This window comes from Panthera leo, chromosome B4, assembly GCF_018350215.1.
Source record: "Panthera leo isolate Ple1 chromosome B4, P.leo_Ple1_pat1.1, whole genome shotgun sequence".
In the NCBI taxonomy this organism is placed as follows: Eukaryota; Metazoa; Chordata; class Mammalia; order Carnivora; family Felidae; genus Panthera; species Panthera leo.
In genome coordinates, this window is record NC_056685.1 from 36,441,023 (window position 1) to 36,453,834 (window position 12,812).

General features: G+C 41.7%; 2 protein-coding genes across 20 annotated transcripts in view; one reads left to right on the plus strand and one right to left on the minus strand.

The window, feature by feature from the left end:
• The window catches only part of RAD52 (RAD52 homolog, DNA repair protein), a 33,869-nt gene extending 25,760 nt beyond the window's left edge, over nucleotides 1–8,109 (plus strand). For 8 of the 9 annotated variants that reach the window (XM_042945459.1, XM_042945467.1, XM_042945461.1 and 5 more), the window contains 5 exons: nucleotides 4,198–4,394; nucleotides 4,538–4,677; nucleotides 5,317–5,397; nucleotides 5,999–6,214; nucleotides 6,830–8,109. In XM_042945459.1, the coding sequence (XP_042801393.1) occupies nucleotides 4,198–4,394; nucleotides 4,538–4,677; nucleotides 5,317–5,397; nucleotides 5,999–6,214; nucleotides 6,830–6,891 (696 nt within the window). In that variant the 3' untranslated portion in view covers nucleotides 6,892–8,109. The remainder of the gene's footprint in view (nucleotides 1–4,197; nucleotides 4,395–4,537; nucleotides 4,678–5,316; nucleotides 5,398–5,998; nucleotides 6,215–6,829) is intronic. The other variant, XM_042945466.1, reaches the window with a different exon arrangement.
• Nucleotides 8,099–12,812, minus strand: part of WNK1 (WNK lysine deficient protein kinase 1) — a 160,790-nt gene continuing 156,076 nt past the window's right edge. For all 11 annotated transcript variants that reach the window (XM_042945448.1, XM_042945449.1, XM_042945452.1 and 8 more), the window contains 2 exons: nucleotides 11,598–11,785; nucleotides 8,099–11,091 (listed from right to left, as the gene is read on the minus strand). In XM_042945448.1, the coding sequence (XP_042801382.1) occupies nucleotides 10,774–11,091; nucleotides 11,598–11,785 (506 nt within the window). In that variant the 3' untranslated portion in view covers nucleotides 8,099–10,773. The remainder of the gene's footprint in view (nucleotides 11,092–11,597; nucleotides 11,786–12,812) is intronic.

The window sequence follows — 12,812 nt, forward strand, 5'->3', positions numbered from 1 at the left end:
AGGCATTTTAACAATATTAATTCTTCCAATCCATACCATGAAATACCTTTCCATTTGTTCTTCAGTTTCCTTCATTAGCGTCTTGTAGTTTTCAGTGTATGGGTCTTTTACTTCCTTGGTTCATTTGTTGCTAAGTATTTTATTCTTTTTGATGCAATTGTAAATAGGTTTGTTTTCTTAATTTCTCTTTCTGGTAGTTTGTAACTAGTGTGTTGTCTTTGACTTTTGGCAGTTTGATTATAATGTGTTTTGGTGTGAGCCTCTTTGGGTTTAGTTTAGTTAGCGTCTTTGGGCTTCTTGAATTTATACATATTCTTTCCTCAGATTTTGGAAGTTTTGGGCCCATTATTTCTTCAGATAATTTCTCTGCCCCTTTCTCTTTCTCTTCTTCTGAGACTCTTGTAATATATAGTGTGACAAGTGTCCTATAGGCCCCCTTAAGCTTGGTCATATTTCTTCATTCTTCCTTTGGTTTGCTTCTCTGAGATGATTTCAAATGACCTGTCTTCCTGTGGGCTGATCCTTTCCTCTGTCAGATCGCGTTTGCTGTAGAATCCCTCTAGTGAATTTTTCAGCTGTTACTATATTTTTCAGCTCTGGAACTTGTTAGTTGCTATTTAATAGTTTTTCTTTGTTGATGTTCTCATTTCATCCATGCATCATTTTCCTAATTTCATTAGCTGTCTGTGTTCTCTTTTAGCTGATTGAGCCTTTATGATAGTTATTTTAAATTCTTTGTTAGGCAGTTTATAGGTTGCATTTTTTTTAGAGTCTGTTTTTGGAGTTTTATTTTGTTACTTTGTTTGGTCCACATTTCCCTGTTTCTTTAAATGCCATATGATCTTTTGTTGAGATGTGGCATTTAAGAAAACAACCACCAGTCCCAGTCTTTATGTACTGGTTTTGTGCAGGGGAAGAACTTTACCAGTTGGCCCACCTAGAGGTTCTAGGACCTCTCAAACCTCTTATGATCTCTTTCTCCTCCTGGCATCTGACTGCATAACTGTAGCTCCAAGGTGTTCTTGTGCTCATCTCTGTTTTTAGTGGCTTTCAAACTCTGTTGCTGGTCCCATCATTGTGCTGAGTCAGGTGAGACAGAAAGCAATGCCATGGGCAGCTCTAGACAAGCCACAACATTGGATACACAGTCTATTCCTTTGTTTCCATCCCAGAGGAAGAGCTCAGTACCTGAGGTTTCCTCCTGGTTGTGCTACTCACTGCTGGGTAGGGGCAGGGGCGGGGGCACAAGTGGCCACGCAAAATGCCAGGAGTTTTCCTACCCCTTTTGCTGGAATCTTGTCTTGGTTTTATGCTGGCTTGTGGCCTGTCGCTTCTTAGCTGGTCACCGGGGTTCTCAGAAAGGTATTCTAGTTTGTATCTTGGTAACTCAGTGTCTCTAGGGGAAGGGCCCATGGAGCTTCTGAGTCTACCATTCCGCTAACATCCTCCCTTTCTTTTTTACTCTTAGTTTTTAAATGAATTAAAAAAAAATTTTTTTTTTAATGTTTATTTATTTTTGAGAGAGAGACAGAGCACAGGCAAGGGAGGGGCAGAGAAGGGGTGGGGGGGGACATAGAATCCAAAGCAGCCTGCAGGCTCTGAGCTGTCAGCACAGAGCCCGACGTGGGGCTTGAACTCAGGAACCGTGAGATCGTGACCTGAGCCAAAGTCGGAGGCTTAACCGACTGAGCCACCCAGGTGCCCCAGTTTTTAAATGAATTTTTAAAATGAAGTGCAAATTATACACAGAAAACTGTATAATTCATAATGGCACAGCCTGATGAATATTTAGTAGTGAACACAGCTATTTATCTCCCAGATAAAAAAAACATTACCAGTACCCCAAAGCCCCTATTTGCCACTCCCATTCATTACCTTGACTTCTCTTTTGAAAAGTAACTACTGTCCAGACTTCTCTATTCTGTTAGCCTCATAGATTTCCTTCCCTTCCCTTTCATTTCTTTTTCTTTTCTTTCTTTTCTTCCTCTCTTTCTGTAATATACACCCAATGTGGGGCTCAAAGTCACAACCCTGAGATCAAGGATTGGATGCTCTACCAACTAAGCCAGTCAGGTGCCCCAGTCTTGTAGGTTTTTTTGTTTTTGCACTTTATATAAATGAAATCGTATAGTTTGTGCTTTATAAAAATCCATTGAAGTGTTAACATGTACATATAAACATGTGGAAAAGTACACATATCATAAATGTTCAGCTTGATGAGCATAGCCACAGAACCATCTGAAATCAAATCAAAATATTATCAGTGTCCCAGAAGCCTCAATAGTGTTCCTTGCAGTGACTGCAAAGCTCTCCCCTCCTCATCACTACTAAGGAAAACCTCTTTTAACAATATAGGTTAGTTGGCCTTTTTGCACCTTGGGGAATCAAACAGTATGAACTGTTTTGTGTCTGGCTTTCAATTGACATGTTTGTGAGATTCACTCATGTCACATGTAGCATTTTCATTGCTGTATACTTTTCTATTGTGTGAATACAGCACAGCTCATTTTCCCATTCTGTCTAATAGACGGAGTTTTGGAGTAGTTTTTGGTTGTTTTGAATAGGGCTGCGGTTAGCATTCTTAGATGTCTTTTGGTGCATACACACCCATTTATCTTGGGAGTGAATTATTGGGTAGGGTCAGAGAATAGGCATGTGCTTCATTTTAGATCTTTCCAGTGTTCAGTGTGGTTGTATTAACATACACTCCTGCACCGTGGTTTATAGTTTCAGCTGTTTCAGGTCTCTGGCAGCACTTAGCATTGTGAGTCTTTCAAACTTTTTTCAAAGTTCATTTTTTTTTTGTAGTAAAATATACATAACAAAACTTATCATCTTAACCATTTTAAGTGTAGTTAGTGGTGTTAAAAACCTTCCTTCTGTTGTACAGCTGTCACCACTGTCCATTTCTAGAACTCTCTTTTTACCAAACTGAAAGTGGAACAGTAGCTTCCTGCTTCCTTTTCCCTGTAGCCCCTGGCAGCTGCCATTCTACCTTCTGCCTCGTTTTTTTGACTACTCTAAGTATGTACCTCCTGTACATGGAATCATACATACTTGCTTTTTTGTGACTGGCCTATTTCACTTAGCATAATGTCCTCAGTGTTCATCTGTGTTGCCTACGCTATTTTATTTTATTATTTTATTTAAAAATTTTTATTTTTACATAATCTCTACACCCATTGTGGGGCTCAAACTCATGACCCCAAGATCCAGAGTTGCATACTCCACCTACTGAGACAGCCACGTGCCCCAAGCTCATTTATTTTTAACCTACTCATTTACTTTCCAATGTAGATTAGAAATTTCATAATGTAATGAGATTATTTTCAGGTTATTAATTAAAAATTTTATTTTTTTGAGAGAGAGAATCCTAAGCAGGCTCCACAGCACATTGCCCAATGCAGGGCTCAGTTTCACGATCGTGAGATCATGACCTGAGCTGAAATCAAGAGTCATTCGCTTAACTGACTGAGCCACCAGGTGCCCCTCAGATTATCTTTATTAAAATAAGCATCCGTATGAATCGAGACAGTTCTCCCAAGTGAAAAGCTCTGGGTTTCTATAGTGCTCAGGGCCTGGAAGTAGAACATTTTGCCAAATGCCATGAAGTACAGTTAGTTCTCACATTGGGTGAGATGCAGGAACTACCCTAAATTGGGAGACGTCAGTGCTTTCCAAGTCTTCTTCCTCCTGTCATTTGAAGGACACTTAGTTGTGCCGCAGCAACCTGTGAGTGTTGTACTGAGGAGTGTTGTATTTTGGGGGAAGTCCTGGAAGAAAGGCCAGAGAAAGTACAGGCCTCCACAAGGAGTATGTGTGATCATTTCCACGAAAAAGAGACAAAAAGTAGACAGCATCAGACAGATCCAGCTGCCCACGAAAGACTCAAATTAGGATATATAGAACATTTGCCTTGAATCATAAAGTAAGATTCCTTTTTACCAAAATTTGATTACTACAGAAAGGTATAAAGTAGAAAATGAAATTGTTTTACTTCTCCCATATAATTAAAAATGTTAGTTGAAGCACAGATCGAAGTATGGATCCTTTGTCTCAGCTTCTCAGGATCTAGAGGGCACGATGGATGGTGGATGGTCAAATACCATTTTCCAGGAATCTAGACCTTGAAGGCAGGGAAAAGGAAGGGGAAGTGCACTTGGAAGAAGTTATTTACCTCCTTTCTTCCCTTATTAGTTGCCTCTTGAAGTGGATTTAACTAAAGCAAAGAGACAAGATTTTGAACCCTCTGTGGAACAAGCAAGATACAGCAGCTGCCGGCAGAACGTGACTCTGGGACCCCCGAAACCACAGGAGGTGACCTCCCCTTGTAAACCAAGCCGCTCAGATGATCCCCACCTCGTGAAACAGGAAGACAAGGCCGGCAGCTCCCGGTATGAGGCCTCGGTTCCCTCTCTTTCTCTTCTCAGTCTTCCTGATCTCCATTTTCACCTCCTGAGCTAGCAGACTGGTCTGTGTCCTCCCTCAGGAGTTTACTTCATTAACTCAGCCCCGCCTTATTGCTCTTCTGATGCAGAAGCCTGGCCTCCGCCATGGAGAGCGATGCCACGTACCAGCGGAAGCTCCGGCAAAAACAGTTGCAGCAGCAGTTCCGGGAACAAATGGAGAAACAGCAAGTGCAACTATCTGCTCCATCAGTGGAAAAGAAGAATCAGGGTGTGTGAGGAGGATGAGAGCGGAGGCCCTGGGGAGGTGTCCTGAGGGACTAGCCTGATCCTCTGCCAGTATGTACGGTTACGTCCAAACCAGAACTCAGTAGGACATCAGGTCAGGATAGAGTCTAAGCAATTAAGACTCTGTGAAATCCTGCCATGCATTTCCCCATTTCTAAAGACGCCCTCATCTATTTTCAGGGAAGGAAAGGGGCCTTGACATAATCTAGAACTAGAAATTTTAGGGTATATAACTTTTTTTATCCCCTTTCAGCTACTTTGGCCATCTCCGTATTAGAAAGTTTTTCTGAGACGTCTGTGAACATGAGGCAAAATTGTTTGAAGATAATTGTCTTTCCCAGAGAGTAGAAACAAAGGGCTTATCCCAGACTAACTGGATAGTTGCTTTAGGAGAAATGAACCTTGTTTTCTCCCCAATTTAGTGAGAAGAAAAGAGAATCGTGATTTTAGCCTCATGCAGATCTGTATGTAGGTAGGAATGGGACCAGGAATCTTGGATCTCCTATTGGCTGTGCTAGGAACCAGCGTAACTCTAGGCAGCTTTGCACTTCTGAGGTGCTCCCTCCAACAACTGAGTGATTCTGATTTTGTCCTCTCTCGTTTGCTCTCCTGTGAACTGTAGCAGCACTGCCAGCACTTCCTGTGAAGCACAGCACCCCCATAACTGTTTCTGAACCACACACGGAGAAAGACTTCCTCACAGGTCAGTAGGAGCTAAAGGAATGACTTAAGCATTAATATACGTACTTATTATTATTTTTTAATGTTTTTTTTTTTTTTTGAGAGAGACGAATGTGAGTGAGGGAGGGGCAGAGAGAGAGAGGGAGACACAGAATCTGAAGCAGGCTCCAGGCTCTGAGCTGTCAGCACAGAGCCCAGTGCGGGGCTTGAACCCACGAACCATGAGATCATGACCTGAGCCGAAGTCTGATGCATACCGACTGAGCCACCCAGGCGCCCCAATATAGGTACTTATTAAATGAAACCTATGAAATGCACTTTTGGTAGTCACTAATACATTTTAAGAGAGACATAAAAATCCTCATTTTAATCTTATAGCCCCACAAAGTTTTAGAAAAAGAGAGGACACGTAATGGACTGCAGGCAGTTGTGACAACACATACTCAGCTCATCTATGGTCCTAAGAGAAACTCTGGCATACTTTTAGTGGATGGGGAGAAAGAAATTCCAAAAGCTGTCATAGTCCACTCACGACATGGAATTTCTTATGACGTTTTTCCCAGTGCTTTGTGAGAACACTTCTTTGTTGATGCTGCGTTTTCCCACGATCTCTGTCCTTGCAGACAGTCTTGGAATGTGGGATATGGATCCAGATGCAGGGGACAGTGATGTGAAGCCCTTGTCTAGGCCAGAACCACTCCAGACCCCTGCCACACCAGTCCTGAAACACCAGGTGGTGACCTGGAATAGGACCCCACAGGACCTCTGTCACCAGGATCCACAAGCAAAATCTGGACCCAGGCAACTCCAAACTCACAACAGTAACCAAGAGATAACAGGTAGCGAGAGTGTTCAGCAACAAAAATTGAAGGGAGGACTTGGGTTAATTCTTTGCATTTTAAAGAAAGAATGATGAATTCCATTTTAAGAAGTATAATAATATTTTGCCAGAGGAATATCAGTGTAAGAAAATGAAAGATAACTGGCTTATACGCCAGAACTTTTCCTCTGGGGGCCCTGACTTCAGGTGTAACTCCTTATAACCCTTGATAGTAGGAAGCTTAAGCATGACTGACTGAAGAACTTTATCTATTAAAGTAGGCCCATCATGTTTGGCATTGCAACTTGATCTAGAGATAACACAAAGATCTACCCTCATAACAATTTTTATTCATCTTTTAGGTTTAATGTTTATTTTTGAGAGAGACCACGCGTGCACAAATGAATGGGGGAGGAGCAAGGGGGGGGGTTGGCGGTGAGGCAGAGGATTTGAAGCAGGTTCTATACTGACAGCAGTGAGCGCGAACTCACGAAGCATGAGATCATGACCTGAGCCATAGCTGGATGCTCAACTGAGCCACCCAGCTGCCCCACTGGCCTTTCAAATTTTAGCTGTCAGTTTCTTATTTTAAAATCATGGCAGTCGTAGTTAAATGATTTTTTTTCTTCCATAGTAAACTGTGATTTCTATGACAAGAACCAAGACTTGAAGAAAAGGAAACTGGATCCATCTTAACTGAGGCTCCGGTCACATCATTGGACTTTGTCACAAAAAGGACTTTCGAAAACTTTTTGGTCATGAAATTGTTCATCATTCCTAGGGAATGAGCTTTATTTCCAAGGATTTACCTTGCTTCATTCTGAACTTTACCTGAGGATTTGAGTGTTGGAGCCTACTGCAGACAGAGCAGAGCAGTCAGAAAGCCCTTTTAAAAAGCTTGTCACACACTGCAGTGGGGAGGCTCTACGATTGAACACCTTCTCTCTGGCTCTTGAGGCTCTTCTCTATTTATTCCTAAGCTCTTACATTAGTAAGTATAGGCATTTCAGGAGTCATCAGTGGCTACCTGCCTTCAAGCAATATAAGCCATACTATGAAGCACGGACTTTAACCACCACCTATATCAAGTTATTGTTAATGTCTGTCTTCTTTGAACTTTAGGTCTCCACATTTACTGCTGTCCACACCACACTGTGTATCCTAAGAACAAAGACTAGAGTGGGGTTTTGCTACTTTGCATCAATCCAGCCTGCCATCTTCATCTATGATAATCTCTCCTTTATAGGTTTATGAAGTCACTGTCCTGTGGTTTTTTTCCTTATCAAGGGAATGATCTAGGACCAAAGAAAAGGCATTTTAAGAAAGCAAAATAAATTCTTTTTAACAAAAAATGTAAGTAGGTGTTTATATTTTTGCATTTCACATGTGAAGGTGGCTTTGTATCTCAAAAAATGTTTTTTTCATATAGTTTCAGATGTTTCATAATTCTTCTCCCCAAATAATGAGTTTGCAGGTTTACTTTTTAAGTAAAACAGTACCTTGGACTGTGCCTTTTATCTGATCTTCACGCTGTGGCTTTTATAAATTTTTGCATCAAACACCCATCTGTGGGAAGCTATGAACCCGCGGCAAGGAATTCCTGAAGTACAGGAAGGCAGCCATTTCTGTTCCTTCGGAAGATGATGTAGCTTACCCCGATTTTCCTTTTACCTTATTACTACCTCTTGTTACATGGATTTGGTCATATGTTCATCTTTTGATTTTGACACCCTTACCACTTTCATCAGAAAAAAACTCTTTTTCTGAAGCATAATCTTAGTTTAGTTCAGGACTGCTAAAGAGGTCCTGGAGTTAGGAATCTAGTTATATAAATTGTACACAACTCAAAAGTGAGCTAATGAGATCATGAAAAGGGAATTTGCTGGAAATGAAAGCCCACAGCTCAACAAAAGCAAGTTTGGTTTATTTGAATGGTTTCATTAAATAAGTCTACAAAGGTAACAAACTGAAGCACAAAGCGCAATCTTACAAGAAGCGCAACACCCAGAGTTAGTGCAAAATGTACAATTAACGGCTGCTGAGAAACCCCCAAGGTTTGAATTTAGTTTATTTGTTTTTCTAAACAGTGTACATTGTTAAATAATGTAAGGAAAACATTTATAATTCAGAAAGATTTTTGTAATGTGGAAAAAGATACTCAAAGTGTACTATTAACACAAAAATAATTTAAACAGTTCAGTAGCGCTAGTTCATTCCTCTAGGCTTCAGTTATTTCATCCACAGGAGGGAAGAAAAATCAACAGTAAATAAAACCAGTTCTTACTTTTTGTGTGTAAGTGAAGAGATCTCAAAATTAAGCCAAAATAAAAAATAATGTGCTGCATTTGGTTCCCTCTTCCTCCAGTAGAAAGTATAGTTTCATTCATCTTAGGTGGTCCGTTTCTCATTTACTCAGCACCTTCTTTGTTCTATTCTTACTCTTACCATCTCCCCAAGGATCTTAAGCAGAGAATAAATAAGTAAACAGCTTTGAAGTAGGGCTTGGAACCCCTGTTAATTTCTACTTTCCTAAACCTTCAGCTCTCATTTGCGTCTTTGGGACCTAGGCTAACTTAACACAGGACCCATGAAGGAACGGCAGGACAGGACAGCCAACCAGGCTCTTCCTATTGGGATTCCTGGGATGTGCCAGTTGAGGTGGGTCAGAGATCAGCACTATGTTAATTTCCCAACTCAAGTGAAAAGAAGCACCCCCTAAATTAAGAGTTCTAGCTTCTTTCCCCATCTTCAGAGATAACAGAGATCTAAACATAGCCAATTACGAGTATTTCCTGAAAGCTCTGAAAATAACAGAACTGCCCATTACAACTAGGCATAGCACTAAATAATACTGATTGGTTGCAGTTATTACTTAAGGGGAGTATTTGTTTATATGAAAATGTGAGAATATCAGTTGCAATTCTAGAAAAAGAGGTGGCACAACAGACTTAGGATTCTGCAACCATCTGGACATCACATAGGAAATGAGTAGGAATAAGCACTCTTTCTTACAATGCTTAATTCAGATGTGGGTCCACTTTCCACAAAATACAGTACCCCAAGCTGGGAAATGCAGGAGACATTTGCAACAAGAGGAAAGCAATCCATACAGTTTTTCTTAGAGCAACTTTCTCCATCTGTGACTCTTCACTATCAGTTTCCCAACTTAAAAACTAGCCCCCACTCCCTTTATATTCAGCCATTTCTACTAGGTCTTGTCTGTTCCAGCCTGGCTCAAGTAAGGCTTATGGCACCCACAGGCCAGGCATCACATATCTTCATAACGAGTTTGTTCTCCCATTCTTAGTCTTCCTTTTTCTTCATTTATCACACACCACCCTTAATCTTTTAAATTGTCCAATTTTGTTACGAAACCCCTCCTCACTGTTCCTGAAACAGAACTTTCTGCTTTCAACCACTGATGTCAACTTAACTTCTCACCCTGCTCATCTTACACCTGCTCTAGACAAAATTGAATGACTTAAGAGAAAAAAAAAATACTCTTTCAGTTTCCCTTTGGCATAATCCTCTGCTGGGGTCACATGGACCTATTATCCTTTCACACGCCCTCTGCTGATTTGGGGTCTGATGAGAAGTTGGTGCTAATGGCAGAAGCAGTAGAAGTCCAAGGCACTAAAATATCCAGCAAGCAATACTGGGAGAACAGAAGTATTCAAGTACAGTAATTTATACAATCTTACATTCACATTTATTTATCTACTACAATGGAAATACAAAGGAAAAAAGCTAAAGTGTCTCAATAAGTAAAGGACAGAGCTTGCTTTTTTTCAACTTTTTAAACCTTTCGTATTTTACTCTTAAAACTACTGTTGTCCAACAACATTTATATATCACAGTGTTTCCACATCAAAACTGATGGCAAAGTTACATGTCCGCAGGGAACTTAATTTTTTTTCCTAATTGCTAATGCTGCAGTCAAAGCTGCTAATATCATTTGCTTAAAAGCACTAATGACCTATCATAAGAAAGGGTTGAAACCTCAGTCCCCTGGTGTTTTTCACTGGGTTCTAAAGAGCAAAAAGAAAGAAAGAAACAAAAGAAGAAACAAAGAAAGAAAAAAAAAAAGGGAGGGGGGAACAGGGTAGGAGAGAGCCCAATAGGTTTTTTGTTTGTTTTTTTGTGTTGTGGTTTGGATTCTTGAGGGAATAAGGGATTTGGGGTGGGTACCAACATTTAGAGCTCCACCCACTTGAAAATCCAGATGGGGTTTGGTTTTTCCACTGACTGAGCTCTCTCGTGGCTTTCTGATAAATGATTCTCTTTCCTAGCCCTTGCTATTGGGTGTAGAGAACAGGAAAGCCTAAGTTTGAAACTGCCCCATCACAAGAAAGCTGCTCTTTCCCTCTTGTTCCACTCCAATAAATGGTGAAGGGGGAGGGAGATTCTCAATTCTGAGGGCTCTAAGCGGTATTAAAAACATTCCTTTCTGGCAAGAAATAACCAGTTAAATGCAGCACTAGTAGTTAGTATATAGGCTACTTTCCCATTCCCCCCTCCCGCCCACCCCTCAGCATTCCATCTCCTGCCCCCAAATCTACTCGGTTAATGTCTCTAGGTCTAAGTGGTCCGCAAGTTGGAACCTGGGGGGTTGCTGATGGATTTCTGCAAATTGCTGATGTTGAAATTCTGTAAGGAGGCAGTTCCCACAGGTTGGAACTGGCCAAGTGGCTGTGGTGTTGGGCCACCTGTCCCACTCCACTGAGTGCCAAAGGGGGGAGCTGGAAAACCGTACTGCTGTGGGGGGCACATGGACTTGGTGAAGTGACCTAGAGAGGTAGCTGATGCAGCAGAGATGGGGGCAGAACCACCCAGGTTTGAGGTCATGGAGATGCACAGCTGACCAGGTGCGGAGAACTTCCTTGCCATTCCAGGGCCCTGAAAACAAAACAACTACATGTAAAGTCCGGTGTGGGTGTAACCCATGGGTGTGAAATGGGTAGTACTGAAATATAATTCTAGGACTGGGGCTGGTCTAATCTTACAGGGTATAGCGAAACCAAAACTCGCACCAAACCTTCCATAATAATTATCGGCTTTTTATACTTAACATGTTAGGGTAGAATAACTATTCTGATTGGAAGTGGGCAGAGTCATGTGCTTGTGTACATATGCATATGTAGTTCAAGGCTTCGAAAGAAAGGGGGAGAAAAAACTTTAGTTGACAAACAGGGAGCTAGAAATTCAGGGAAGAAAAATAAAAGGGCAACCGGGTGATTTTTGTTTGTTTCTAAAGGGGTTAAAAGTCATGAGCTACTACAGAAGGCTGTGGCATGAAATGTTAAGCACTAGCCTGGGTACTTGATATCCTCTCTGAATTCAGATGTGTGCTAAGTGATACTCTTGACAGATTAGGGAAATGTCAAGAAGGGAAGCAGACTTGCCTCATAATTCATGTGTCCTTTGCTTCCTCTCCTGCCTGAAAGATTCATGGCATCTCGGGCCCAATTGTCTACCAACTTGTGCAGATCATCTGTAAATGTGCCCTTCCTGCTGGACGTCATGGCAGGAGGCTGAGCTTGGGCGGCTTGGCTGTTCACTGTTCCCCCGACAGTATTTGTGCTGCTGGTCCCTAGGATTAAAAGAAGCAACAGAATACAACCATTAAAAGGAGGTTGGGTTTTGGCTTCAGGAAGAGGGAAAACTTCACAGGATGATGAATGGCAAGCCACTGAATGGGGAGAGGATGAGTTGGGAAGCCATGCAAGACGGGAAGGTTCCAAGGTCTTGTTTAGCCAAATGTTTTGGCATAAGAGGGTAATGAAAACAGGTTCTCTTCAGGAGTTGCAGATGAGGCTAAAAAACTCAAGATGGTGGTAGGCACAAAGGGGAGGGACCCCTTTCTGCCCATTCCCATGGCATCTAGAGTACGGAAAGTAAGTTTCAGTACTCTATTCCCAGCATCACGCTGATGAGGGAGGTGTGGTATGGTCAGTGAGGCTCTAGAATGCTGCAGAATGCAGGGCAAAAGAGGATTTCTCGAGCACTGAGGCAGGGTTAAAGTAGGAGTTAAAGGAAAGCAAAGGTAGATGCTTGGCCCAGGAAAAGATGGGCTTCCCACACCATGTGGATACTGTGCCACAGTCTTTAGCCATTCTTTAACAGAAAGAGGTGATAAAAGAAACAGCATGCTCGGTTCAAAAAACCTTTTTCACCTGGACCCGTACACACAAATTTGTAAACAAACTCGGGAGGAATGAAGGCTTCAATCTCTCCCAGTTGCCTATAAGTTAAGAACCAAGATTAGTCATGAGGAAGGTTCTCTGTGGTGTGCCTGAATCTTTCAACTCCAGGAACACATGGTTTTCCTGAAGATGACCTCAGTCTCAATTGGTTTGTGGATTCTCACCCATTCCCCCCTTTCCCAGGAGAGCAAGCAAGCACTTGTATGTGGAAGCAACAGGAACATTCAGCTGAGGAAGGAGTGCAAAGGGAAGGAGGAAGCTTTGAGGTTATGATGAAGGAATTCTATTTCTATGGTTTGATGAGAAAGGAAGAAGGAGTCTGTGTCCTGCCTGATTTCGGCTCTGCTGGAGGGCACACTGAAGATTATTCGAAGAGGCAAGTTTTAGGGAAGAGGAAAGAAAAGTCATAATCTT